The sequence below is a fragment of the Ostrinia furnacalis genome, unplaced genomic scaffold (assembly GCF_004193835.3).
Source record: "Ostrinia furnacalis isolate ACB-3 unplaced genomic scaffold, ASM419383v2 OfSCF0635, whole genome shotgun sequence".
Taxonomy (NCBI): Eukaryota; Metazoa; Arthropoda; class Insecta; order Lepidoptera; family Crambidae; genus Ostrinia; species Ostrinia furnacalis.
Window position 1 is genome coordinate 309,598 of NW_021130874.1, and position 26,344 is coordinate 335,941.

The following is a 26,344-nucleotide window of genomic DNA, read 5'->3' on the forward strand; positions in this document are numbered from 1 at the left end:
TAGTGAAATGTAAAATAGAAAAAAGAACGAAGAAAGATAACTTAAAAAATAATGGCATAGTCACATTTGAAACCAAATATTTCCAGGTAGGTAATACTCGTATGTCTTAGAATTCAATAAATATATCAACAAAGATCTTAACTTTTAGAATAGTTATTTGCCAAATAGAGTGAAAATGAAAAATAAAACGAAATGACCAAGGACACACTACCCTTGAGAGGTCTCCTCTGTTTTGTAGACAATACGTGTAGGCAGGTGAACATCGATGACTCGAATTAGCAAGGTTGTACTTACCAATTTTGTGAATTGTTTTTGAAATAAATTGTTATGAAATCGGCGCCTTAATTGGCGCATGCTACACTGTTTTGAAAACTATTTTCACGCGGACGAAGTTGCAGGCAAAAATTACACCTTGCTCAAAAAAGGATAAAAATCCAGACAGACTGATTATTCAAAATCGTGATAGTGAATTAATTTTATTGCAAACAAAGTTATTAACAATTGTCGGGATGTCAATCGTTTGCTTGCAAATTGCGGATTTCCTCATAGCTAAACCTGCTCTGATTGTGTTTTCTCAATAGATTACAATTTATTGGTTCAAAAAATGGGCCATAAATTTTAAAAGATAAAAAAGTTATTTTTTACTGTCCGAAAATGGTCCCGACTAACGAACTCATTCGGAGTTCTTGTTAATCATAATGATTCTTGGATCCTGTTTGGTTTTAATTGGTCAGTTTGGTTGTACTCGTAGTTAACTATTAATTGGTGATGAAGTAGACCTACCTTGGTGACTTGCTAAAAAAGAGTTTCCAAAATTCTCTACTTACAAAGAATTCGAAGTTTGACGTGAGTGAAGTTATTATGGACATTTCTTAGTTTGTTGTCACGAGAAGAACCTTAGGCTGAGTTGCACCACCTAACTTTGACCGTAACTATGACGATAACCGGTGTCTTTTGTATGGAGTTTGACAGATTTTTGACGTTTGTCAAAGTTAAAGTAAGATAGTGCACCGTGCAACCCAGCCTAGTTAATTTCTAAACTTATGTATACGAAATAGGACTACCTACGAAATACACTTCATTAAATTGAATTTTAGATTCAGTGGAATTTCTTCAACTTTAATGCATGTTACGGGTTGATGACCCAGGTTATAAACATAAGTTTGAATTTGGCAATAAGTAGCTGTTAGACCGAAGCGGTTTTACCATAAACTATATTTTGATTCGATCGATGAACTCGCGACGTATGTTAATAGGCTTAATATGCAATCCTTATATGCTATAATTTAAATACTTGAAATTCAATTTCAATAAAACTTTAAAAGATCTTTTAAGTGGCTAAGTAAGTTCTTTTTCAAAGAAAGGAAGAGTGAAGCACTAATATAGAGCAAACAATAAATCTTAATCACTCACCGTGGTAATCAAGTGTTAGATAATTAACCAAGAAAAACAATACTTCCGAGGCGCGGGAGTCGAGTAACGCGGTCGCCCGTGGCTCGGATTCACTCAAGTGCAAATAACGCACATTTATTAAACACGAATATAAGTATCAATATGTACAGGATATTTGGTACAAATGTAGGAGTATTTTCACTAAACAATTTAGGGTGGATTTGACCAAACAAGAGTAAAATATTAATCTCGGAATAAATCGACAGTTATTACCAGGAGTTAAAAGTTTGGTTAAATCGGGCCTTAGGAACTGAATTTTGAAGCCAGCTAACCGCACCGACATAGAATTTCAGACTGAGTAGTCATGAATAAGTGGCCTAAACTCAGGAAAATAGGAACAGAAACTGCCTACATGTAAATGATGTCATTGGGTTGTATGGTGACAGTGTCGACAGTTGGACTGTAACTAATTTTATGTAAATAGGTAACAGTTTCAGTTAATTTGCTGACCTGTCCTATCATATGCTTCCGCTATCTTTTTATCTCTCTGTTATGTCAACAGGTTGCATTTCATAAATTGTAGAAATACTAAATACATATCACACAATAAAATTAAATGCATGTGGTCTCATAAAAGGAAACTTTTTTTTAGGTTAAACTTTACTCGTATTTAATACATAGATTTCAATTGTTTTTAGCTGATTTTGTTTCTATTCAATTTACATACGTCAGTTTAAAGAATAAAAGTGCAATCAAATGCTATCGTACATTTATCGATACGATTTTTTAAAATTAAAAAATGAATATACTCAAAATGAATTAAAAATCCAACTAAGAATATTTTAAAATTCCGCAAGAGCAATACAAAACAACAAATCCTGATACCTTCGTGTAGAAAACTTTTTTATTTATCAAATTGTTTAGAAACCCGGTCAAAATCCTAAAATAGAAGCGTTTTGTGAAACTCAACCTTATTAGCGAGTGTAAAAGTTTAGATTGTTAATCGTATAACTTGTAAACAAGATTTGAAATATATTGCAGTCTGTCATCTGATTGGCAATCATTGTTGTAATGTAGAGCTCGTGTTTCGGATTTTGGATGCATATCTGTTTGATATAGCGCGGACTGTTCCGTGATTCGCGATAGGTATTGGCAATTGAGAGAGACCTATTCTTGATAAAATGAATTAAGTCTTACTAATCTAGTCATTAATATGTTATTGTAGATCTGATTCACAGTAAGACCTAGTGTGTATTATTGTAATCATTTTCATAACATCTGATTTTGATGTTAATTGTGACAATAAATGAGGATTAGGCGTGACTTTTTTCCATTTACGATTCTGAATTTTGACATTGCCCTAGATGTTTTGTTCCCCAAGGATTATCGAAGAATGTAACATTTTGTAAGTAGCTAAGTATTCAATAGGAATAATCTGTGATTGAAAGTCAGTGTTATTAGTTATGTTAATAAAATTATTTTGTGCATCATTCTTATTTATGGGTTGACTTTTAGTTTGTTATCATCAGCATTAGTGACTTTATGCAATGTTAAAGGTTAATGTGCCATTTTCAACACCCGTTTTTTCCTTTTTTTACTGTAAACAAAACCTGTTGTTAGTCGATGGGTTATCATTAGGATCCCTTAGGTATCCTACTTACTTCGAATTCGTGTAGTTTTCAGTCCGTCATTAAATATACAGTTGCTTTTTAATTTAACATTCACAAGGGATTACGTGTAGAATTTAAGAAAGTAGAACTAACACTCGTTTTGTATAACAACAATGCATATTCACACCATGTTAGAGAGAATTGTTACAATGAGGTGTGTCCTCAATACTTCCATCTAAACAAAATGTAGAAACAAAAAAGACTAGGGGACAAAACGTCGCGTTCGCGATCGCATCGGACTGGGGATTTGAATAACGGACGCGTGTTGCGCACGCGCCGGCTCTGTTTCAACTGGTAGGGGTTTCCCGCCAGAACCACGCGGAGATAGTATCTTTGCTTCTTGCTCGCTATTCATTCATAAATGCGATTATTATGCAATTCACTTGACTGCAGACAAGTATTTCTATTATTTCGCCCGGGTCACGATAACTGCTCTTCATCACGATGGAAAGCAAAGAAGCACTTTCAGCTTTAATTGAGTCATGCTCTCGTTGATGGATGGGTATTATTATTTTTATGCAATGGAGTAAGTAAGTAAGTAATTGATTTAATACTTAAGTTTGATAAAAATAGCTCTAATAATGCTACGAAGCTATGCTATGGAGCCAATGAATTGTATTTTATCTATTTCCATCGTTAATGATTAAACGATGATCCTGAAATTCTTTTGTTGGTGGAAATTCAAAAAGACACTTAACTTTATGACTGAATTTCAGTCATAAAGTTTAGAATGAAAACTTTCAGTCACTGAAAGTTTTCATTCTAAATTCGAATGGCATATTGTCTCTCTTTAAACCAAACCTTTTTGAAACGACCTCGGTTGTAGGTGTTCAATGGCGTGACCATTTAACACAAAACCGTAATTTTGCATGGTCAGTATGGGTGTCAACTGACCATCTGTTTTGTAACAAGAACGCCTGAAAATGTAAGTTATATTGTGTTAAGTGAAAAGGCGTAAAGTTTAAATACCAATGTTACTTTCGCTGTTTTTAACTAATTTTGATTTTAACCCCCGATGCAAAAACGACGCGCTGTTATTTGTTAATTGGTGTTCTTTACTGATTCCTAGGCCTACTTGAATCAAACGCTAAGTTCGTTTGTTTCAGTCGAATGACGTTCACTGCTGGACAAAGACCTCCCCCAAAAGCTAGGTTAGACCATGATTAAACTGAAGTGACTGTGAATATTTTTTTGTGTTACTGTAGGTAATTATGATTTTTAGTTGCAAGATAAATTATCGTGTAAATAAATACAACATACCGAAGAAGAGCCATGGACTAGAGTTTTTTCCAGACACCTCAGGTTCCTTTGTTACACTGCATAATCAGATAACAAATAAAAAAATGTGGATTCCATGTTATATTTATAAAATTTATTTAACAAACAAATCCCGGACTCATTATTTATAGGGGTCACCCTACTATATGTTCGATAAACGTAGCGCCATCTACCTCCGTCAGTAAACAACATAAAAAGAAACTTGGTTGTTGATTCGTTGGTATAGATCGATCGAGACGAGATGATTCGTTATAATGCCGTAACACTATTATGTAGTTTTACTAACAAATTATAGATGTCGTTGAGGAATATTGAATAGGTATATGAATATGATGTTTATGAAAAAGTCAAATACTCGTAAGTAAAAAGTTTTTGTTAGTTCTACTACGTAGTACTTATTATTATTCTGTGGTTCTACTACCAGTACTATTTAAACAGTTTAAAGAACCAAAGTCATTTTCAGTAAAAAGGAAATCCCTGAAAAGGAGCTGAAATGCTTAGAATGTCATTTTACATTCATACGTACATCTACTCCTGGACTTTTTCTAAAAAATCTAATAGAAGTTCCATAAGTAATTGCGTTTGTTAACGTAGTAGCAACGTAGTAATTTTTTATGGGCCATGTCTTTCTATGTTTTTCGCTTTAAGCTCAACGATTGCAAAATAATTGTGTTTTTATTCTAGTGTTGTATAAAAATAACTTTTAAAAAGTAATTAAATAGTATTTCCTTTAATTCATTCATAACGAAAAGCCTCACTCTTGTCGTTTGAGCAATTTCCATTCATCCCTAGATTTTCCTAGCACCTTCATATCCCCGTAAATTACATGATGTTTGATGAAAAATTGCTATTAATTAATCTCTACCCAATTAAATACATAAGTAAGTGTAGCCTACTCCTTTAAAACCTTTATTTTCCAGGTTAAACATTCTGAACTTTATTAGTATTTGTGTCTACACGCAAATAATATCAACATTATGAAATAAAAAAATCGTTTAATTTTTCATCGTAGATAAAGTGCTTAATATAATAAATTGTATATTAAATTATTACATTAAAATACTAATATTAATTTCTACGTATTTACATTGTGCATGGCAGTAGTTAGGCAGTTTTGGGTCATCTTATGTTTATTCTAAAATTTAATACTTTTAGATTACTACGATCTACATCTTAAATCTAATGATTAGGTGAGACGGCTAAGGTTTTATACACTGGGTATGTACGAGTATATTAAAAACGTAGTTATCTTATCGTTGATTTTTCGATTCTACTGGATAGTATAGCCACTTGAATTCATAGCCTTTGAGACCATACTTTTCATCTTTTTCTGTTTCAGGCTTAGGTACGTCGTCGGACAGCAAATCAAGCACTTCTTGGGTGATTTTGGGACGGAAACCTTTTTCATCTGCCACATAGTCGACTCTAGTGCGTATTCCGTTTCTGCCTGTTACATAATAATATCCCTGTTTTGCTCCATTAGTATAACCTTCTTCAAAGTGACCATGGAAACCCACGGTATAGTTAAATGTATATAAAAGACGCAGCATATCATCTTTATTTAGTCCATCTGGCAAACCGTCCTTTTCTCCGGGGTTCTTGTGGTATATATCGGTATTTTTATCGACTATTTGCATTTGAGCTGTAATAAGAGTAGGTTTACTGGGTCTATCATTATTTTGTAGTCCATATTGATTACCACTATCTTGAGGATTATTTTGTGGGTTAAAGCTTTGTGGATAGTCGGTAAATTGTTTAGGGCTTCTATCACCTGATGTGCTGCCTAGAGGGCCTTGTAAAGTTTGCCCAGGAGATTGGATATCACCGGGGCCTTGAGGATATTGTTGGGGCCCATTGGAACCTTGTTGAGGATAGTTTTCGTTCTGTTGAGGATAATTTGCGCCTTGTTGAGGGTAATTGGCCCCTTGTGGGTTATTTGTCCCTTGTTGAGGGTAATTTGCTTCTTGTTGAGGGTAATTGGCGCCTTGTGGATTATTGAATCCTTGTTGAGGGTAGTTTGCCCCTTGTTGAGGATTATTTGATCCCCGTTGAGGGTAATTGGCCCCTTGTTGTGGGTTATTTGTCCCTTGTTGAGGATAATTTGCACCTTGCTGTGGGTAATTATTTTGGCTTGGGTAATTTTCTTGTCCGTTTGGATAGTTCTGTGAACCACCTTGAGGATATTGTGGAGCTCCATTATTTCCAAATTGATTATTTTCCCGATCTTTTGATACTACAGCGAAGTCTGTGAGTTCGGGTTTTCGGGTAGTAGTAGTTGGTATGCTACAACTAGAACAAGTCCTAGTCGGTGCTGCTTCTGATGGACCTGATACGGCTATTGGATTCTGCGGGGACGGTCCTGATACAGCTATTGGATTTTGTGGGGACGGTCCTTCGATTTTTGGTGGGTTTTGAGATGGCGGGAAAGGCAATGAATGACCTTTCTTTTCAGGAGTCGCAGTCACTGAAAATTTAAAAATAGATGTATATTAGTAGACACGCTACATTTATATGTACATTGTCAATGCAGTCAAAACAAATAGTACAATTATACTTACATGGCCTCATTCTAATATTTTTCATTGACAAAATTTTGAAATTTCCATTTTCATCTGTAGCATACACCGTAACGTGGTAGACACCATCGGCTGTGATGAAGCCGAACTCTCCCATAATAAGCCCGTTCTCGTCTGAAACACAAAATGGTGTGGTTTAAAAACCTTAGCAATTCAAATAATAAAAAAATAATGTATTCAAGTTATGTGTTTTATGAATAAATTTTATTAAGTGGGAATGAATTTGTTTGATGAAGCGAATTAAATGACAACATGGTATGACGTAACGCACTCAATGTTTGTACATTAGCTTCCTAAATCCTTCTAAAGGCCAAAATTAAATCTGCAATGCCATTATCATAAAGGTTACGAGTAGACTCTAAGAACAATATTTTCGAAGAGTTAATTTGAAACTTCGACAATAAAAGGCTGACATTTTCATCACATCTTTGCGTGTCATATTTGTTCACGTACCCATGCTATTTTTTGATTCCACGTAATTTTTACGACCTACTATCAAATTACAAATTCAATTTTTACACCATAAGATTGCTTTTTAACCAGAACTTATATCACCAATTTGGATATTGAAAGATGCTTAACTACATCTTCACATTTTCATTAAAGAATACCTGTAACCTGCTGTTCATTTTGTCAACTAGAAAATTCCCTATACACTCCAATGGTAGAACTTGTATTATGAATATAAATATTTTTATTACCCATTGCCAAAAAACTAGTTTTTATATATTTTAATAATATTTCTTGTTCTATGTTAATGCCATTTGATATGCTCATTTCACGAATTAAATTAAGCATATCCTGTCGGTTTATTGATGTACCTACCAATAAAGTATCAAATAAAACATTACTGCGATCATTAATTAGATCAATATCAGCATTTCTACTATAGAAATACATTCACTTGTGAATATATTTACTGGTAGGAGACATGTAGACGCCAAGCGATGAACGTGCCTAATGAGTTGGAACTTATTTATATTATTAATTAATTTTACTTTATTGAATACATTATATACTTAATCGTATATCGTATACTATTTTGAATTGAACATTTACGAAAGAATTAATGATGAGTCTTTACATTTGGCCGCAAAATTGATTAGTGTATTAATGCAAATATTATATTAGAATAATTTAAGTAACCTTATTACTTCCTGAATAAATAATATTATCTAGTTGTATCGCTAAAAAGTCTTTATTATTAAATCACTTAATGTTTTTTATCATTAAAATATGAAGTAATTACGTCATTCGACTCTCATGTAGAGTCAAGTACACGTTTAACATGTCACTCAACGCAAATACTCGTGCGAGTACATCGCTACTGCTATGATGGATGATGGAAGAATATTCAATTATACTACGGTGTCATCTTGGACATCCGTCCACATCCGTGTATGACAATCAAATTGTATAATAATCCGGAGTACATTATGTACAGTCGCGAAAAAATGTTTCGCGACTGATAATAATGTAATGATTTTGTTGAATGATAATGTACTCCGGATTATTATACAAAATTAAATTACAAGTTATCTATTAAAAAGCTACTAGAACCTGTACCTCTAGTACGAAAAACTTTCGAGTTCGTTTCGTTTGCGTATTCAAAGTGTCATCGAAAAATTTTCGATGACACTTTACGTATTCAAAGTGTCATCGAAAAATTTTCGATGACACTTTGAATACGCAAACGAAACGAACTCGAAAGTTTTTCGTACTAGAGGTACTGAATCTTAGAAAAATGATTGTTAATTTGATTTGGTATTGGCCTAAATAATATATATTTCTAAGTTATCTATGAGTGGTCTCAGTTGCCGGAAGAAAATTATTTATTTTTTACGGATCCGGCGACTGGGACCGCGGTCCCATTTAATTGCGGTCCCAGTCGCCGGAAGCCTCGATTTGTCGTCTTATATTATAATTTCAATACTACTAACCTATTGTACCTAGTAAGTAACCTAGTATTTTTTTAAGAACATATAAGTTCTAAATAAATACTTAGGTTGAGTTGCACCACCTTATTTTAACCGTAACAATAACATTAACCGGTGCTTCTTGTATGGAGTTGGACATATTTTTGACGTTTGTCAAAGTTTAAGTAAGATGGTGCAACTCAGCCTTAGTCTGATTTGTAAAACAGAGATAAATGATTTTATATTAAAGTAATCGTAGAATTCTTCATAAAATATTGATAGATAGAATGATAATAATCATGTTAGCACCTTTTTTCTCGTGTCTGTGTTGTTCTCCGTCGATAGTGAAACCGAATTCGTACGGTCTATTCTCGTCAGTGTATTTATCAGCTCCTTGTGCCTGCAGGACGCACGTTACCATGGCAACGGCCACGAGCAGCCATCTTTGTTGAAGCATCTGAAAATCCAAGATATTCAGTTTTTATTATGGGTCCCAACTTAGTTGGTTCTGCCTGAAAACTGTTTCAAAACCATTTATTTTAAGCTATTTTTAATTTACATCCGATAGAAACGAAGTAAGTAGTTTTCCAAGGCTGAGTTGTACCATCTCACTGTAACTTTAACAAAATGTCAAAAATCTGTCAAACTCCATACAAAAAACACAGAGTAATGTTACAGTTAGTGCAACTCATTCTAAGTCATCGATAATAATTTTCATCAACTTATAAATATTAAGTTTTCACCCACACCTATTTTGTCTGATAATTTCGATTCAAATCAGTTAGACAATATTATTTATTGATATGAATATCAAGAAACGAGCAAATAACGACTAACGACCAATTAGTAAAATCTACAGAACCGTGTTGAGGAGGCAAACATTGCTTGAACACCTTCTGCGATATTAAGTTGGGGTTCTGTAGAAAACTATTTATAAAAAATGTTGTGTACTGTGTTTTTCAATTGGTTTATAACAAAGGTTACATAAAATATTTAATGTACTTATACGGTTTTTCTTTACTCATGTTGTAATGACAAATTTTAATACGATAGTTATATCTTGTTTTGATAGTATTGTTTTTAACACCAGAAAATTTTTTCATCAAAAATTTACACAGATATAAGAAATTTCAGGTTTTCTTGAATTTCAATTTGTTCTGGGAATCATTTAAAGTTTTTCTCTTCATAAAAATTTCCGCAGAATATTTGCACCACCTAACTTTGACCGTAACTATAACGACACCCGGTGTTTTTAGTATGGAGTTTGACAGATTTTTGACGTTTGTCAAATTTAAAGTAAGATGGGGCAACCCAGCCCAAGTATTATATTTATTTGAAAAGAAAAGGCTGAATTGGTTTGAAACTAAGAAACTCATAAAGAAAATATATGATTAATTTTTATTCCTAATAGTAGGTAGGTACCTATATTCTTCTATAGATTGAATTGATAAGAATATTCCATAATTACCATCAATTCTATACAACATTACAATGAATCAGACCTTAACTTATTTTTTATGGTAATTTATGCCACTGGACAAAAAAACTTTACGGAATTTTAAAGATGACTAATATGGGCTCGCAAGTAAAACTCAAGGTAGGTAAGTAAGTGTTTTGAACTTTCTTGAGGCAGAATCTCGTAATTTAGCACTATTCTACAAATATATATTTATAGTCCTTAATATGCAAGTAACTATTGCGTCAAAAATCTAATTTTTATATTTAATAGTTCTGTTCTTAAGTTGCAATAAGTATTGAGGTATTTTAAAACTTTTTGGTGCTAATTCAAAAAATCTTGTTCTTTATTATTTATAGGCAAATAAAACTATGGTTCGAACAATAAACCTGTTAAACAATAACGTGTTATAAAGTTTAGATTTTAGCTAATATAAATATATCTCGCCCAAAAAGTAATATCATAACATTTAATACTAATAGAGTTTAAGCTTACATTGTTACTAACACTATAATATGGACCCTGGTTCGAAATAAACGTATTTCATTTTATTTGATTTTTATTTAAAGTGAAAAACCCAAGCTCAAATTAGAGATTTCTAAACGTATTTAGCATTAAAAGGTAATAATTTATTATTTATTCTGTCGCCGCGTTGGTAACTGGATGTTTGCCTTAGTAATGGCATGCGGCCTAGCCTAGCTTAGTCACTAAAAAGTTTTAGTCACGTTTTATTAACATGATCCGATTGTAACTAAGTCCAGTAGACAGTTACTAACTGGAATTTTAAATATGAATAAAATATTTTATGATATTTGCTGCTTGTCTACCTATTAACATATAATAACACAATATTGGTTGCTTCGCGAAAATTAAAAACAATAGATTTATTTGTTATAGCACATTTGCTTATAAATCGGCTCATTGCATACCTTTTGAGATAAATGCAGCTTACGTATGATTAAACACTTGTGAGAACTATTTGAAAGTAAAGAAATATTTTTTGTATCCAAAACACACAAATGAGCATAATGATTTTTGTAGATAATATTTTGGATATTTTCAATTTGATGTCTATCTTTTATACTTTTATGTACTTATTCATTATACATTATTACGAAAGAAAAGCATCATGCTCTATAATAATTATGTTACTTTCGCTGGAGTGTGCATTGTTCTGCAAGTACAATGTAACCATAACCTTGTAAAACTTCGTAAATAACTACAATCGAAAATGTACAACTTCGTTCAGAATTAATTCTCATGCCTACAACCCTACATATTATCATAAGGTAAATCGATATTGCACTACTTGATTTGATTTTGATGTCTTGAGAAACATCGGCACTTGTAATTAAATCAACTGGTAAGGAAGATTCAAAAATATTTATAACTTTTTGAACATTCAAATTTATTTATAACGTTTCAACAGTATTTTATGGCTATGAATTTTATGTAAAAATTAATTTAATTCAAGCTTAAAATTTTATTTTCTTGATGGCGTTGATGTTAAGATGAAATATAGAGTAGTAAATGATTTTACGATTACAGTAAATAATGTAATCAAATTGTATTGATGAGTATCAAAGGCGGATATAAAAAATAATTAATTAGATGCGATTATTATTTATAAAACATTATGTTTGAATGAATATTAAGAATGTCCAAAATTAAGAATGTTAATTAAGCAACTATGAGCTTTACCACACAAGCAATTATTATTTGGTGATAAATAAAGTGTGAATAGTTAATTTTTTAATTAATAAGTAATATCATAAAGATAATTGTAAATTAAATTAGCGAAGTGTAAATTACGACTATAGTACGACTATAGTCAATGTCTATAGGACTAACAAACTAACTAAAAAAGTGCACGAAGTTCATCATTTGGGCAACTAATTAACAAATCAACAAATATTTAATCAAAATAATTGAGTTAAATTAATTACTATGTTAGCATGCAAATATGAAAAAGAATATAATGTGGTGGAATTGTCTATGTTACTTTATTATGATTTTACTATGAGTATTAATTGAAATATGCAATAACCTTATTAATTAACATGAGTCCAATTTAATAAGGTAGGCCACGAAATTTAACAAAATGTAGAGTTAAATTAAACATCATTTTAATGACAATGGCTCAATGACTGGCCTATTCAAACTGATTATTATTTGATGTTACAGTTAGTTCAAAACTATCTTAAACTGGGCAAACTTTAACTATTCGTTTACTTTGTTATAAATTTAACTAGTGAGTAGTGCCTTATTACATTTATCTGATTATTCTAAGGTTGTTAAATACACAAACGCTTGGTTGATTGATGGCACGGTAGTAAACGGTATTAGACGGAAAAATATCTAAGAGATAAATGTGAAAACTTTTAAATTCTCATTAATTTTTATTGCGGTGATTTATGGCGTCTGGATGCATTGACATTAAAACAATTTAATAAAAGTATATAATGGGGCTTGGATTGTGGCGAAAAATGATTTATTTATGAATGAATTAGGTGTTTGCTCACCGTTAATTTAGCATAGCACCTGTGAAGCCGGTTTTCTTAAAATATCTCAACGTGAAAGCCTTTTGGGTATTGAACCTCTAAAGATACTCTTCACTGTTTGAAATGTGACATTTACAAAAATCTGGGATAGATAGCTAAGATGTTGGTTTTTACACGACGAAGTTCTTGGCCTGCATCTCACCAGATGGTAAGTAATGATCAGGCCGAAGGTGGAAGCGATCTGATTTGATTGAACACTAAATAACTGTTAATTAAGTTCTCGTGTAAGAAACACAAAAGGCGGTCTTGTTGTTAAAAAATCTTATCTTATTAATTTTGGGTCTTAATCAGCGTTACCAGTTTTTTTTTCCGCCAAGTCGGGACTTAGGTACTTTTTGAGTGAAAATAGCGGGATTCTTCCGTCAGAAGCGGGACATAGTAAAAAAACGTAGTTATACAATCAAAGTTTTTCAAATATTTATCTTTTTATTTGACTTTAAATTACGTTTACGTGACAATAGATAGCAAAAGTAGCCATAGAAAATGTATTTTAACAAAAAAATAATATTTTAAATCAGATTTACTCTACCGTTAAATTCGTCTGTAGAATAAAAAAAGAAAAAAAAAGAAAAATTTTATTATTTAGAATAATATGGCGTTTCAAACAATAGTCTGGTGAAGTGCGTGTCTCTCTCCGAAAAGCGGGACCGAGCCTGTCCCGCGCGGGACATATAAATTTGATTTAAAAATCGGGACGTCCCGCCAAAATCGGGACGTCTGGCAACGCTGGTCTTAATGCTCTTCCAGATGCCTAGTTTGAGCTCGGTAGAGAAATCGATAATTTCTAAACTTGTATAATCAAAAGTAAGTAGGGTTAAATAAGGTAATTATAAACAGGGGCAGGTATATGAAACGTCCCCATTACTATTTAGTAGACAGTACGTACAAGTTAAAGATATGAATATGTAAAGATTGACCATTTGAAATTACCCTTGACCTTAATTATTAAAACTTAATTATTATACATTTATCAAAGTACTTACATTTGTTAGGTAAAGTTTTTGTTAATGAACACCTAGGAAATGTTGAATTTAAAAAAGAATTGGTGGTAAATTGAAAGAAGCTTGACCTCCACTTTCAAGCTTACAAGCTTATTTTTATATAAATTACATGCATGATGCTGTGTCTAGACGATTAATATCCTATCATTAAAGGTAAGGTTTCCTTCACAACATAAATATTTTGAGTATAACTGCTCTTCTTAGCTGACTTCCATGAAAGCTTTAGAAAATATTTTTCTATTGTTTGTGATTTTTCCTATAGGCATAGGCACATGTGTCTTCAGTTTAATTAAACTTTATAATTTAAATATAAATAAATAAAGACTATTCACATACCTACAGACTTTCTGTTAAAGTTTGACTTATCGAAAGAATGAAAAGACTTTTTTTGCGATTTGTGCTTTAATTGATCTATTCCGAAGTAATACCAACATCTAATACCAATGGTATTATTGCTGAATGTTAGTTTATTTTTATTATTAGGTAAGTGACCTATTAACGTATTCATACTAATTAACAAGTAGTGTTGTATGTGTAATAAGTATTTTGATATATTATACGAGTAATTTGTGTTTATAAAATATTTTATTTGGTAAATTTTTGATTAGGTCAGTAATTTTCTTTCACTTGATTATTAAATTATCACTCTGCTTTACTTGTTAATTTTATGTCACGTTAATTAGTTTAGATGGATTACCAATCACGTTAATTTTATATATTGAGCTAGTTTATTTATGTTGGTATTAATTCTAATCCAAATATTAGGGAATATTAAAAAAAACATTAAATTACGAAAAAACAATAACAGAATACCTAGTCCATTTTTAATAGTTATCGCTCTATCATCAATAATATCACATATCACCTGCAATTAAATGTAAAATGTACCTTATGTTTTGAAAAATCCAGATGACACGAGGGCGTGGACTCCGGTGGCCTGTGCGGCCTGTTTCGCAAGAGTTCGCACGAGACTGTGCCATCACTTTGGTCTACTCACGTAATTTATTAAAGCACATCCACAGAACAAATGTGTACGTAGAATAGCTCATCTTCACGACGCACATTTTGCCTATTGGTAAGCATAGAATAAGTTTATCACATTGGTGCTCGAGTGGATCAGGTACTAACGAACGTGCGATGAATTAAAAGTGCTTGGAGTGCGGACTCTGGGATTTTCGAGTAGGTTATAAACTATAGGTACTTTTTACTACCTTGGAATTAATAAAATGTTACGTAATAAACGAATCATTATGGAAAAAGTTTTAGTGTATTTTTTCAAGTTTATTTTATCTTATCCAATGACTTTGGTTTAGAGACAGAGCACTTGACTACCTAGGTGTAAAAATAAGCAACATTAGTTAAACAAATATAAGATGCATACATAAATAAATACATACAGTAAATATGAATCGTCCATAAATCCGTTTTGTTCTATGTTGAAGAAATCATATTATGTATAGGGTGACCTCTCTGTATTTGTATGCTAAAATGTTTGCTCTATCTTCACTTAAATCCTTGTGAAAATAATCGTAATCGATAGCTATATCTTTGCAGAATATTTATGTAGGTATAGTTGGAAAGAGGTTAGGTATACCTACACCAATTTCTAAAAAAATGTTTCTTGGTAGTGACTACAGTCGCCAGTATACTCGTATTTTAAACTACTTTTTGTTGCAAAACTGCATTACTAAGTTAAACTAGATCAGATATCACTTTGTTTTAAACTTGATGTGCTGCCTCTAAGTCAAGGAATATCATAATGTCTGCATAATTGATGCTCACGTTTGTTCAACATAGGAAACAGACAGTACCTATAACATGAACTGTTCTAAATTGCCCAAAATATGTAGGTACTACACAGTTAGCTTAAAGTTAGTAAAAATCCTGACCAACCCATGCTTGCATTCATTCTAGTTCTATATTACAACCCATTCTTCTAAGGTTCAAACATAGAATACCAATAAAAAAACCTGATAACTTTGAGACAGATCACTTATCATCAGGTAAACCGTCTGTTCGTTTGCCTCCTGTCACATAAAAAAACACTTACAAAAATTACATTTCTAAAAATTCATGTCTCTCTTTTTTTCTTTATCTGTCTACCTATTAATCATAATCTTTAATTTTATATCAATTCTGGTGAAAGAATTGAAATTGATAGATCGCAAGTATCTTACATCCACTTGAATGACAATCAAATTGTATAATGAGGGTCTATAAAACACATAAATCAAATTAACACGACTTGTTAACCTGTTTTAATGACTGATTACCGTTAGATAGAATATAATTTAACAGATTTATGTCCTTTTTTTGGTAAAACTTGTTCCAGGTACTAATTTAAGATGTTATAATCACTAATAGGTTCTCGTTCTCTCTAGTCAAGGCGGTGGACATGGGTCATGGATTAAGAAATTCTAATCCGTTTTATCCTTTTGGAGAATTCTTGCTAATTTTGTAAATACCTACCACAATTATTGGTTTAAGCAATGGTAACTAACATTTTGTAAAGGTCTCTTATAAATGTAATTTACTAGGCCTTTACTAAATACAAATCAAATATAAATTAAGTATTTAACAACATTTGAAACTTAAGCTATTTACAGTACAGTGAAAAAGGAGAACTAGCTGTTTCATTAAAAGGGGTAGTAAATTGGTTTAAAAATCTAGAGGGTCACCTAACCCTGTAGTTTAGAGGTATCTGTGAGTCATAATATACGAGTAGTTCAATCCACTTTATTATCAAGTTACCACGAATAGTAATGATGGTGTGTAAAGAACATGTTATGTTCTCAATTTACTTTTATAGTTAATACTCTAAAATTACGAGTAAAAAATCTACGAATCGTAATTATTCTAAGATTTTCGTTATTATACAGGGTGGAAACGATAAGTGATCTCACTCGATTATTTCTAAACTATACAAGATATCAAAAAACTAGTTACTGATTCCGAAAGTGCTTCATGAGCTCTATCAAACGGTATCCATAAAAGGTTACAGAATAAACTTGATATATCCGAAAATTCAATGTTTCCATCTTTCATACATTTAGTACAGCAACATAATATTAAAGACTACACAAGATTTCGTAAAACTGGCTACTAAAAGCTCTTTGCAACTATATCAATAATGGGTTAGGCCCTTTTTACACGTCCCGGTTGCCGGCTAACCGGCGCCGGCAAAAGTGGCAACCAGGACGTGTGAAAAGGGCCTTACAGAATAAACCGGATATATCCAAAAATTTTATGATTCCATCTCCTAAACCTATTATTCCTATTCCTATTTAGTACCTACTACCACAGTCATGGCACTCATCTCTTGATAATTACTAAAGCAAGTAAAGCCTAAACTTAATGTTTTCCATAAATAATTTGAAATTTCTAATATTGTGTTGTTGACATTATATTTAGTATGGACTATGGAAGCTGGAAACATTGAATTTTCGGATAGTTCTAGTTTATTCTGTAACATATTCTTGGTATCGTTCAAAAGAGCTCTTGAAGCACTTTTAGAGTCGGTAACCAGTTTTTCGATGCCATGTATAGTTTAGAAATAATCGAGTGAGATCACCCTGTATATTTTTTTCGGGTAAACATCTAAAGTAAGTTGTTCATCGGTATTTACTTTAAACAATCACATAACACTGAATTTGAATAAATGATTATGCATTAGTAGTCAGTTTTACGACTATCAACACATAAAATAATATCTGCGCTTTGACATGTTAATTGTTTTTTACAGTTTATTTAAGATATAAAATTATCTTCTAATGTATTTTTATTTTGATCAAGAAATACATAAAATTTGGATTTCCTATTTTGCCGCTGTAGATTACGAAATATCCAAACACGAGAATATAACAACCGTATTCACAAACGATGCTTGCTTATGAAATGTAGTAAATCGAACGTACACGTTGAATAGAGCTCTGTGATTGGTTCGTGTGTGACCCTGTGTGTCCACGCGCACTGTGAGACCTCATAGTAATGTTTGTGAATACGGGCGTAAGAGTATCTTCAGTAACACGTTTACTTAATAAAAAAATATCAATTTATGCGAAGTTGACTTTTATTGCTATGACAGCACAGCGCGTGTATGTGTTAGGTATGTTAAGTTTATTATAGAGATTAACAAAACTATCTTATCTATATTGTTTGAGTTAAAAATTGAGCCTACATTAATAATTTGCACAGTCTGTTTTTAAGTGTATTCAATAATTTTGAAAGGAATTAAGGACTTAATAATATAATTAATGCAATAAACGTTTGAATTTGAATTTGACTTATCTATTAAACTAATGAAACAGGTACAATAATGGTGATCAGATGAAATATACCTGAGTACTATATATCGTAAAGGTAGCAGGAAGGCGCTGGACGCAGGCCGCTACCAACCGGGTAACATATGGCATTGGGGGTGGCCTATGTTCAGTACCTCTAGTAGGAAAAACTTTCGAGTTCGTTTCGTTGCGTATTCAAAGTGTCATCGAAAAATTTTGTATGAAAAATTAAACAGCGCCCCCTATATTATAGCCGCCCTAGGGGGCGCTGTTTAATTTTTCATACAAAATTTTTCGATGACACTTTGAATACGCAACGAAACGAACTCGAAAGTTTTTCGTACTAGAGGTACAGCAGTGGACGTTCTATGGCTGAGATGATGATGATGTTCAGTGGACGGCATAACAACCTGCCTTAAAATTGGATTGCCACTTATTTATTCAGTCAGGTGTCGATATCAGACAAAAATTCAAAGTTGCCAGCAGTAAAATCACTAATCATATACTCATCATCATCATCATTAGTTATTTTAATGTTACCAACCACCCAAGATCCGCCCATTTGTGGCGCCCTAATTCAATGTTAAGGTTAACATTTGAATCAAATGTACAGTCTAACTAATTGACAAAGGTCATACACGAGTGTTGAATGTTTATCTTACAATTACCGTACAGAGCAATCAAGGTAACGTGATGAATGGATGACTGAACATCATTTTTTTCTTTCCACAGCCAAATAGATTATTGTGTCCTTCTTGTATTATTAATATTAAATAATTAATATTTTAATCTAAATATTTACAGTGAATTTTGAATTGATGGAAATTCAGGCCTATTCCATAATTCGATTGCGCTTTTTTCCGAGTAAAGGGTAGTAAGCCAAACGTATGTGCCTACTAGTCCAGTCAATGAATGCTTTAACAACGGTGTAGAGAGAAATCCCTGGAACACAATTTCTGACCTCGGGAGTTCGGGACCGGAAGTCAAAAATTGTGTTCCATGGATTTCCATCTATAATGCTTTATTGACTGGACTATACACCAAGAATGCGCTTCACAAAAAACACATTCAATCATGTTTTGAACATTATTCTTGTTAGTATGTAGTAGTTGATGTACGGTTACTACACAGACGTCGTGGATTTGATCCCGAATACTACAAAATATTTGTGAGGAAATTCAATATGGGTTTTAGGTGTTTTATATACATAGGTATGCTTTTGCCTAGAGATACCAATTCTGCATACCTATATCTTATCTGATATCCAAAGCGCAAGCATTTGTAGATATTGAGCTAGATGGCCCATACATTTTGTAATAAAATTATTATGCCTGCTGCTGATAAAAAAATAAAAACAAAGACTAAGTGACAAGCCCATATACCATAACTATGCGGAGCCGCGGGCAGGCGGTAGTGCTAGAGATTTGCAGACTCGATAAATTATTCTTCTTCCGTGTTATTCTTGCAAGAATTACCTACCTATCTATTTATACTGAGAAACATAAATAAAATTGTTAAGGCTCCTTTATTAAAACATATTAATTTAATCGTGATGTTTTTCAGATTCGCAGTTTAATTTACAATGTACTTATAAATAAATGAGATTGTTTTTCTTTACATAATGCTTGCTCTAAAAGTTGTAGCCGCAAATGTCATAATAACAAGCTCAGAGTGACGAAAAAAAGTTCATAATTAACTCTAAGGTCCGTAGGAGATGATACAGTGAAAAACTCAATCAAAAGCGCATAGATCAAGCCTCTAATTGAATTAAATTTGCATTAATTACAGAATGTATTTTGGAGTATACTGGTAAAACAACACTCAAAAACTGGAGGTTCAAAAGTTTGGCTTGGTGCTNTTGGTGGCTTGGTGCTATTTTCTGAAGCAGCCTGTATATTAAACGATACTAATTATTGAGTAGATGTATATATGCGCCTTAAAAGGGTAAACCATGCTTATGAATTATCACAAAGTTGTATAATGTGAGTCTATTTTGTCAAATGTAGATTTATTATAGCATGACCTACCGTATCGATGCAGTTCAGGAACTTAATGGTCACGATTGATGACACCCGAGCGCGAATAAATTCAACGGGAGACAAACTTATAGCAAATAAACACCTATTGTGTTTAAATGTCGTGGAATTAATTACATTGATATTCATGAAAATTCTTTATCATCCATAATTTGTTAGTTATGGATGGCAGTATACTTATAAATTGAACGGAGCTTTTAACAGCAGTCATATCTTTAAATAATGTTTAATTTATTCTGATTTTGATGTTAAAATCAATTGTTAAGATATTTTTTTTTAATAAGACGTTCGTTGCTAATGCTTTAGACCTTCTTTATTCAGCAAGTCCTATCATGTAAGGTACAGAATTTATTATAAAATGAGACAGGAGTAGGAGTATGTAGAACATTATTTGTGAATAAATAGATTGCTTGTTTTCTTAGACACTAACTTACGGTATACTGTGTAAATGGGAAGCTTTATTATATTTTATACAGGTAGGTACTAGCGGCCGCCCACGACTTTGTACGCGTAGATCCCGTTTTACCCCCTTAGGGGTGGAGTTCACTATGTCAGTCAGTCAGTCAGTCACCTTTGAGTTATATATGTATATTTAGATTACACATTGTATGCTTGACAATAAAAGCTGCTATAGAATTAAAAAAGTCGGCCATGTGCGAGTTGGACAGGGTTAGTAGTAGTTTCGCACGATTTTCCTTCGCACGAATGTTCAATAATAAATTTTTTTAGTAGGCGTTTCGCCCGGTTGTATTAAAAGTATTAAAATCTCGTGCGAATCGACTCTTTTTTGAACTAGTAGTATGCGATTACTAGTTCTCAAAGGGGTCGATTCGCACCCGTTTTTAATACTTTTGATAAATCCTACTAAAAAAAAAATATTAAGGAAAGGGGACGTTTCGCACATTCGTGCGAAGGAAAATCGTGCGAAACTACTACTAACCCATTGGACACGCGCGAGGTTTCCGTCCAAACTTGTAGGTAATGTGTTCCTGAAATTAAGATTTCACAAAAATAGCGACAGTGGAATCTTAGTAGAGTCCCGTTTTTACCTTTGAGTACGAAACACTAAAATCATCATTCAAACCAAATCAAAGTTTGGAACACACGAACGTGAAACAGCTCTCAACACCTGCATTTATTTGTAACTTACCATTCTCAAAACTATGTAATTGCTAATAGAAATTCATGGACTCGTAACAATTTCGCCTGTCGTTTTTAAATAAAAGATATATTAATATTTTATTAAAAAGATAATAATTTATCGAAGCAAGTAGGGCTTTTATTTTACAAAGGTTTGGAAATAATTACTTTCTTACCTAACTAGTGCAACCTACTACTGCTTGCTTCTTTTATATAAAAACGACAAGCAAAATTATTATTAGTCCATGAATTTCTCTTAGCAATTACATAGTTTTGAGAATGGTAACTTACATTAACTTTAACAAACATGTCGCGGAAGTCTAAGGCTACGGCCGGATACTCGCGACACCCACTCGGGCGATGACGGAACGCCGCGGAGGTTTTAGTAGGTATACCCCGTCCTTTTCAGGACGGAGCAGCGCCCTTTTCAGGGCACCGGGAGTCCGACACACCACCCTGTCCCCCGGCAGTGGAGGTGACGGTGCGCAAAGCATTTCCTCCACGACAAAAAAATGTTTTATGGAAACGAAAAACTCTTAGGCGATTCAATGTCTATAGTTTCTTAGATGAGAAATTGCTTTGAAAATAGAGCTAGGCACAAGCATTTTCCAGAGATGCATATTTTAGAAATGCCATGTTTTTTATATACTAATACGAATTAGTATAATAACGCAATCAAATATGCTTTGATTTTGTTTCCCCTTTCTGATCATTTTTTAATCTACCTAAAAAAACTACTACTACTCTAAAAAGTTAATCCTAACAGATTACGGATATATTTGATTTTGAAATTATTTTTCTCTAACGCGTTTATGTCTTTTGGTGGGTTAGTAGTAGTTTCGCACGATTTTCCTTCGCACGAATGTAATTTTAAGGCCGGGTAACAGAGAAAATGGCGAAAATGAGGTTTTCATTTTTCATTTTTGAGGTACTAAACAGTAAAATAAAAGGCTAAGATTTTTTTTGGGCATAGTTGAGGATATTTTCTAGGGCTATTAACGGATGGAAACACGATTTGATGAAGTTGACTCGATAGAATAAATTCCCAAAGTTACCTCTATTCGTTTTCTAATAATGGTTTTATTTTTAAACTAAACGATTTGAGATTCTGAATCTTTTACTAAACTAAAGTTTAGAAACAACTTGAGGGCTTTTAACGGATGAAATTTTTATATTGCGTCTTATTTAGTTACNGTAGTTTTAATTTTTTTCTCTTCTCACTCATTCCTTCATTATTTGTGGTTAATAGAAATAGAAATATTTATTTGTCTTTAAATAGGGTGTACAGAAGGTCGAAAATAACAAAATATGATCACCTATCCAGCCATCAACAATAGCATGCAAATATATCGAAGAAATATTGATATTACATATAATTATTACGGTATTACTTTTTGCTGATTATTTCCTATAGCTTAAAAATTCTTGGAGAGAGTAGAATAATCGCGCGACAAGCCACTTTTGCAATGTGGTCTTAAACTGTTTAAAGGACAGTTCTTTAATATCTTGAGGAAGTTTATTATAGATTTGGACACACATGCAGATTAAAGCACTGAACTGAAATAGGTAATAATTAAAGCACTGAACTGACCAGGATGAATTACTTTAAATAAACAACTTGTAAAACCGAACTGCCTAAGGCGGGAATCGAACCCACGACCTTTCGCTTGCTGAGCGACTGCTCATCTATCTGAGCTACTTACACTGGATGAATGGATGACTAGTTTGAGAAGCGACTCTAATCGCTAAGAAATTCTAATGAACAGGATGAATCCTGTAAAATTACTTGAAATGATATGGGGCACTTACACCGGCTTATGATAAAGTTTAAAGTTATCTGTAATAACGATATCTAACAAGTAAGGTTACTGATTAGGCCAAAGCTGTTGCATAACCTTGCTCTATCTGTCAGATATCTCTATCTGAGACATATACGAGTAGATTTGAAACAGGGATATTGGTACAGACGGCATGTAACTCATCATAATGACATTGAGCTAATTATGTCTATTATTAGTAGCTAATTAAAAATAATGACTAATTATTGAGATAAACTAAAATGATTATGGAACTAGTCGATATAAGTACTTTAAAATTAATAAAACAATTATGTATCTTATATAAAAAAGAAAATTTCTTATGTTATCACAGACAAGTTCTCATCGCCTCCAAGTGAAGAGATAGATACCAAATTCATCAAAATGAAATCTGTAAGTAGCTATACCATTTCAATTAATTTGTATACAACTAAAAAAGTATTTAACAGTTAATAAATGCGAGTGACATGTGGATTTATGTACTTATTTATTTATTTAAAGTTAATACATTTCACATGTCACTAAACATAGAAAAAGTACTCGATTTTGTTAATTAGTTAAAATAAATGATGAATGGAAAGTGTAATATCTACGAGTATCACCTTTATACAAGTACTTACATGTCTAAGTTATTCCTAATTCATAAATTGAAGTAATATTATGTTAATGTACTACGTACTTGAATGTAGTTGTATAAACAATCTTTCCATTATTTTTTAATAGGAGATAGATATGTGTGTCAAACGGAGACGATATCATACTTGGGGAAAAACGAACAAGTTAATTCTTCATGTTTGATTTACAGTTCGCTGTCCTTTGCCTGTGTGCGGCGGTGGCCCTCGCAGCGCCAGTTGAGGAGTCGAACCACTCGCAGCCTGCCATGGAGCACATCCACGAGCAAGACGACCTCGGCCAGTACACCCTGAAGTACAGGACTCCCGATGGCACGATCGTTTCCGAGCGCGGCCGACTGGTGCCGACAGCCGACGGCAAAGACCAAGTCCTGATTCACGAGGGTTCGTTCAGCTACATCGGAGACGACGGCAAGACCTACGTCACCAAGTACAAGACAGATATCGCTGGCGCCTACCAACCTGAAGGCGACCATCTGCCCAAACCAGTGGAGCCTGAACCTGTACCCGAGGTTCCAGTAATAGCGTAACTTAAAAAATAAATCAAATTAATAAAAAAACAAAGTAACTTTTTTTTCTAACCTGTATTCCAATTATTCTGAGGAAGTTTACCGACTGCGCAAGGTCCCAAGTGGTCTAAACATCGCTATTATCTTACGACGAAACGGAGACGGTATTTAATCTGTTAAGCTGGACTAAATTAAACTGCGATCTCTAACCCGCCTGCCAAGCGTGGGGATTATGGCAAAACCCTCCGCTAATAGTGGAGGAGGCGCATAGTCCAGCAGTGAACTATAAAGGGCTGTTGATGATGATGAATAGCAACGTAATAAATGAAATTAAATTTTCATTTAGTAAATGTATGTACTTACCTAACGGCTTACATGAATCGCTTTCCATTGCTTGCAGGTAATTTTTCGTAACAAAAGGCCGTAAATTAAAATTATTTAGTTAGGCTGGTGACGATGGCGCTTGACGTTTGATGCACAAAAGGTTACATGTTTCGCCACAACAACGCGTTTCGAAACCATTTTAAATATATTTGTCATGACGCTCTCAAAACTCTACCTACTCAGTTGTAGGTATCTAAAAATTTTACAATACCTCTTGTCTATTGGGTAATTCGCGTGTTCAATGATGGATTATACAGTTTGATCGTAACCTTATTAAAAGTAGATTTTTCATGGTCATGTTATTCTACACTTACATTTGACTGTTCCTGTCTTTCTGCTCTTCTCTATTTAACCCTGGGTACCTTACTTTAATGTAGTTGTATAAATAAAAAAACTTCCAATTAATTTTTTTAGTAGATACACGTATCAAACGGGGAGGACACTCTTCATCATTAATGTTTCATTGGTTAAATTCTTGTCTCTTTTATTTACAGTTTGCTGTCCTTTTGTAATATTATTAAATGTAGATTTTTCATGGTCATGTGATTCTGATGAGTTCAGAAAGTTCACTACATCTACTTTTTACTCTTCCTGTGTCTGTCTTTCTGCTCTTCTCCACAGGCTGCCTTTAAATAATAAATAATAAAAATAAAAATTCTTTATTTCAGACAATTTAAAAAGTCCATATTAAGTGGGTTCGAAATAAACATAAACATAAACACAACCAATAATAAATTCGAAAAATTGTACCCTGTGCATGACGGACCATCATGGGGGTGGATAAGGCCCCGTGATCAGTCTCTGCACAAGACACTTCCATAGCGGCGATGTGTATCTGTCCGCTAGGTTCCTCAGAATGCTGTTGCGACTGGCTCGCTTTAAGACTCGGGTGGATATTTTGCTATACCTGAGATGTAATCATCACTTACCGTCAGATAAGATGAGGTCAAAGTTCAAACGTGGACTCTACTTATAATCATAGAAATTATGAATATGTACTCTAAATATAATCTTGGATGGAAAGATACTGAATTCACTTTTAACGCATTCATCCTGTCCTGTCTACAAAAAGTGTAGTTTTATATGACCTACGACATACGTGCTGTGGCATTTAGCTAGGTTTACGAAATATCTGCGAACACATGCAATGCAAATTTTCTAAGCCTTTAATGTATTACACCTAAGTGCAAATGGTTTTAATGGCTTGCAGAAGGTGTGGATATGCAAAACACAGTTTACTACCAAGTTACATAAGCATCTCTATTGTTGCATTTCAGTCGGTTGTCTTTTATAGTAAAACGATTATTACGAGTACATCTATTTGTTTAAGGTTAATTAAAAGAAATTTAACAAAATCGTACCTAAACATTCTCGTAATATTAAATTTCGTAAATACTTATTAGATTTAGAAGAAATAACAGTTAAGTAATTTAACATTATATTGCACATTAAAATTCTGTATACGGATTTAAGTAAGATCACATTATAAATTAATCATGAACCGTCATAAAAACCTTGTTTGACGTTTTGATTTTATGTGTACTCTATACATTCACTACAAGTGACGAAACTACCGGGTGTTTTAGTACCTATACTTATACATACCACATCTACTTGCTTTCAGCAGATACAATAAAAGTGTACATATTAACTTATCGCTAATTTAGTAATTCGCGAGCCGTTGCATGGAATCTTC

At 33.0% G+C, this 26,344-nt stretch overlaps 3 protein-coding genes across 6 annotated transcripts in view; 1 reads left to right on the plus strand and 2 right to left on the minus strand.

Moving 5' to 3' along the window:
• LOC114366504 (DNA-directed RNA polymerase II subunit RPB1) overlaps nucleotides 1-3,345 on the minus strand; it is a 38,166-nt gene extending 34,821 nt beyond the window's left edge. The window contains exon 1 of one of the 3 annotated variants that reach the window (XM_028323392.1): nucleotides 3,054-3,345. The gene's annotated coding sequence lies outside the window, so the exon portion shown is untranslated. Of the gene's footprint in view, nucleotides 1-1,413; nucleotides 1,580-1,665; nucleotides 1,745-3,053 lie in introns of those variants that run through there. The other 2 variants (XM_028323394.1, XM_028323393.1) reach the window with 2 other exon arrangements.
• A 2,082-nt stretch (nucleotides 3,346-5,427) lies between these two features.
• l(3)mbn (lethal (3) malignant blood neoplasm) lies at nucleotides 5,428-14,839 on the minus strand. Of its 2 annotated transcripts, XM_028323379.1 has the most exons (4): nucleotides 14,739-14,839; nucleotides 9,142-9,289; nucleotides 6,899-7,030; nucleotides 5,428-6,804 (listed from the first exon to the last, which is right to left on the minus strand). In XM_028323379.1, the coding sequence occupies exons 2-4, from the start codon at nucleotides 9,287-9,289 to the stop codon at nucleotides 5,591-5,593; spliced, it is 1,494 nt and encodes a 497-aa protein (XP_028179180.1). In that variant the 5' UTR covers nucleotides 14,739-14,839; the 3' UTR covers nucleotides 5,428-5,590. The 2 variants fall into 2 exon arrangements, with proteins under 2 accessions (XP_028179180.1, XP_028179181.1); XM_028323380.1 differs by lacking the exon at nucleotides 14,739-14,839 and having other exon boundaries at nucleotides 6,899-7,032; nucleotides 9,143-9,289.
• An 8,595-nt stretch (nucleotides 14,840-23,434) lies between these two features.
• Nucleotides 23,435-24,308, plus strand: LOC114366472 (endocuticle structural glycoprotein SgAbd-5-like). Its single transcript, XM_028323349.1, has 2 exons — nucleotides 23,435-23,516; nucleotides 23,929-24,308. The coding sequence occupies exons 1-2, from the start codon at nucleotides 23,508-23,510 to the stop codon at nucleotides 24,283-24,285; spliced, it is 366 nt and encodes a 121-aa protein (XP_028179150.1). The 5' UTR covers nucleotides 23,435-23,507; the 3' UTR covers nucleotides 24,286-24,308.
• Nucleotides 24,309-26,344: the final 2,036 nt, after the last annotated feature.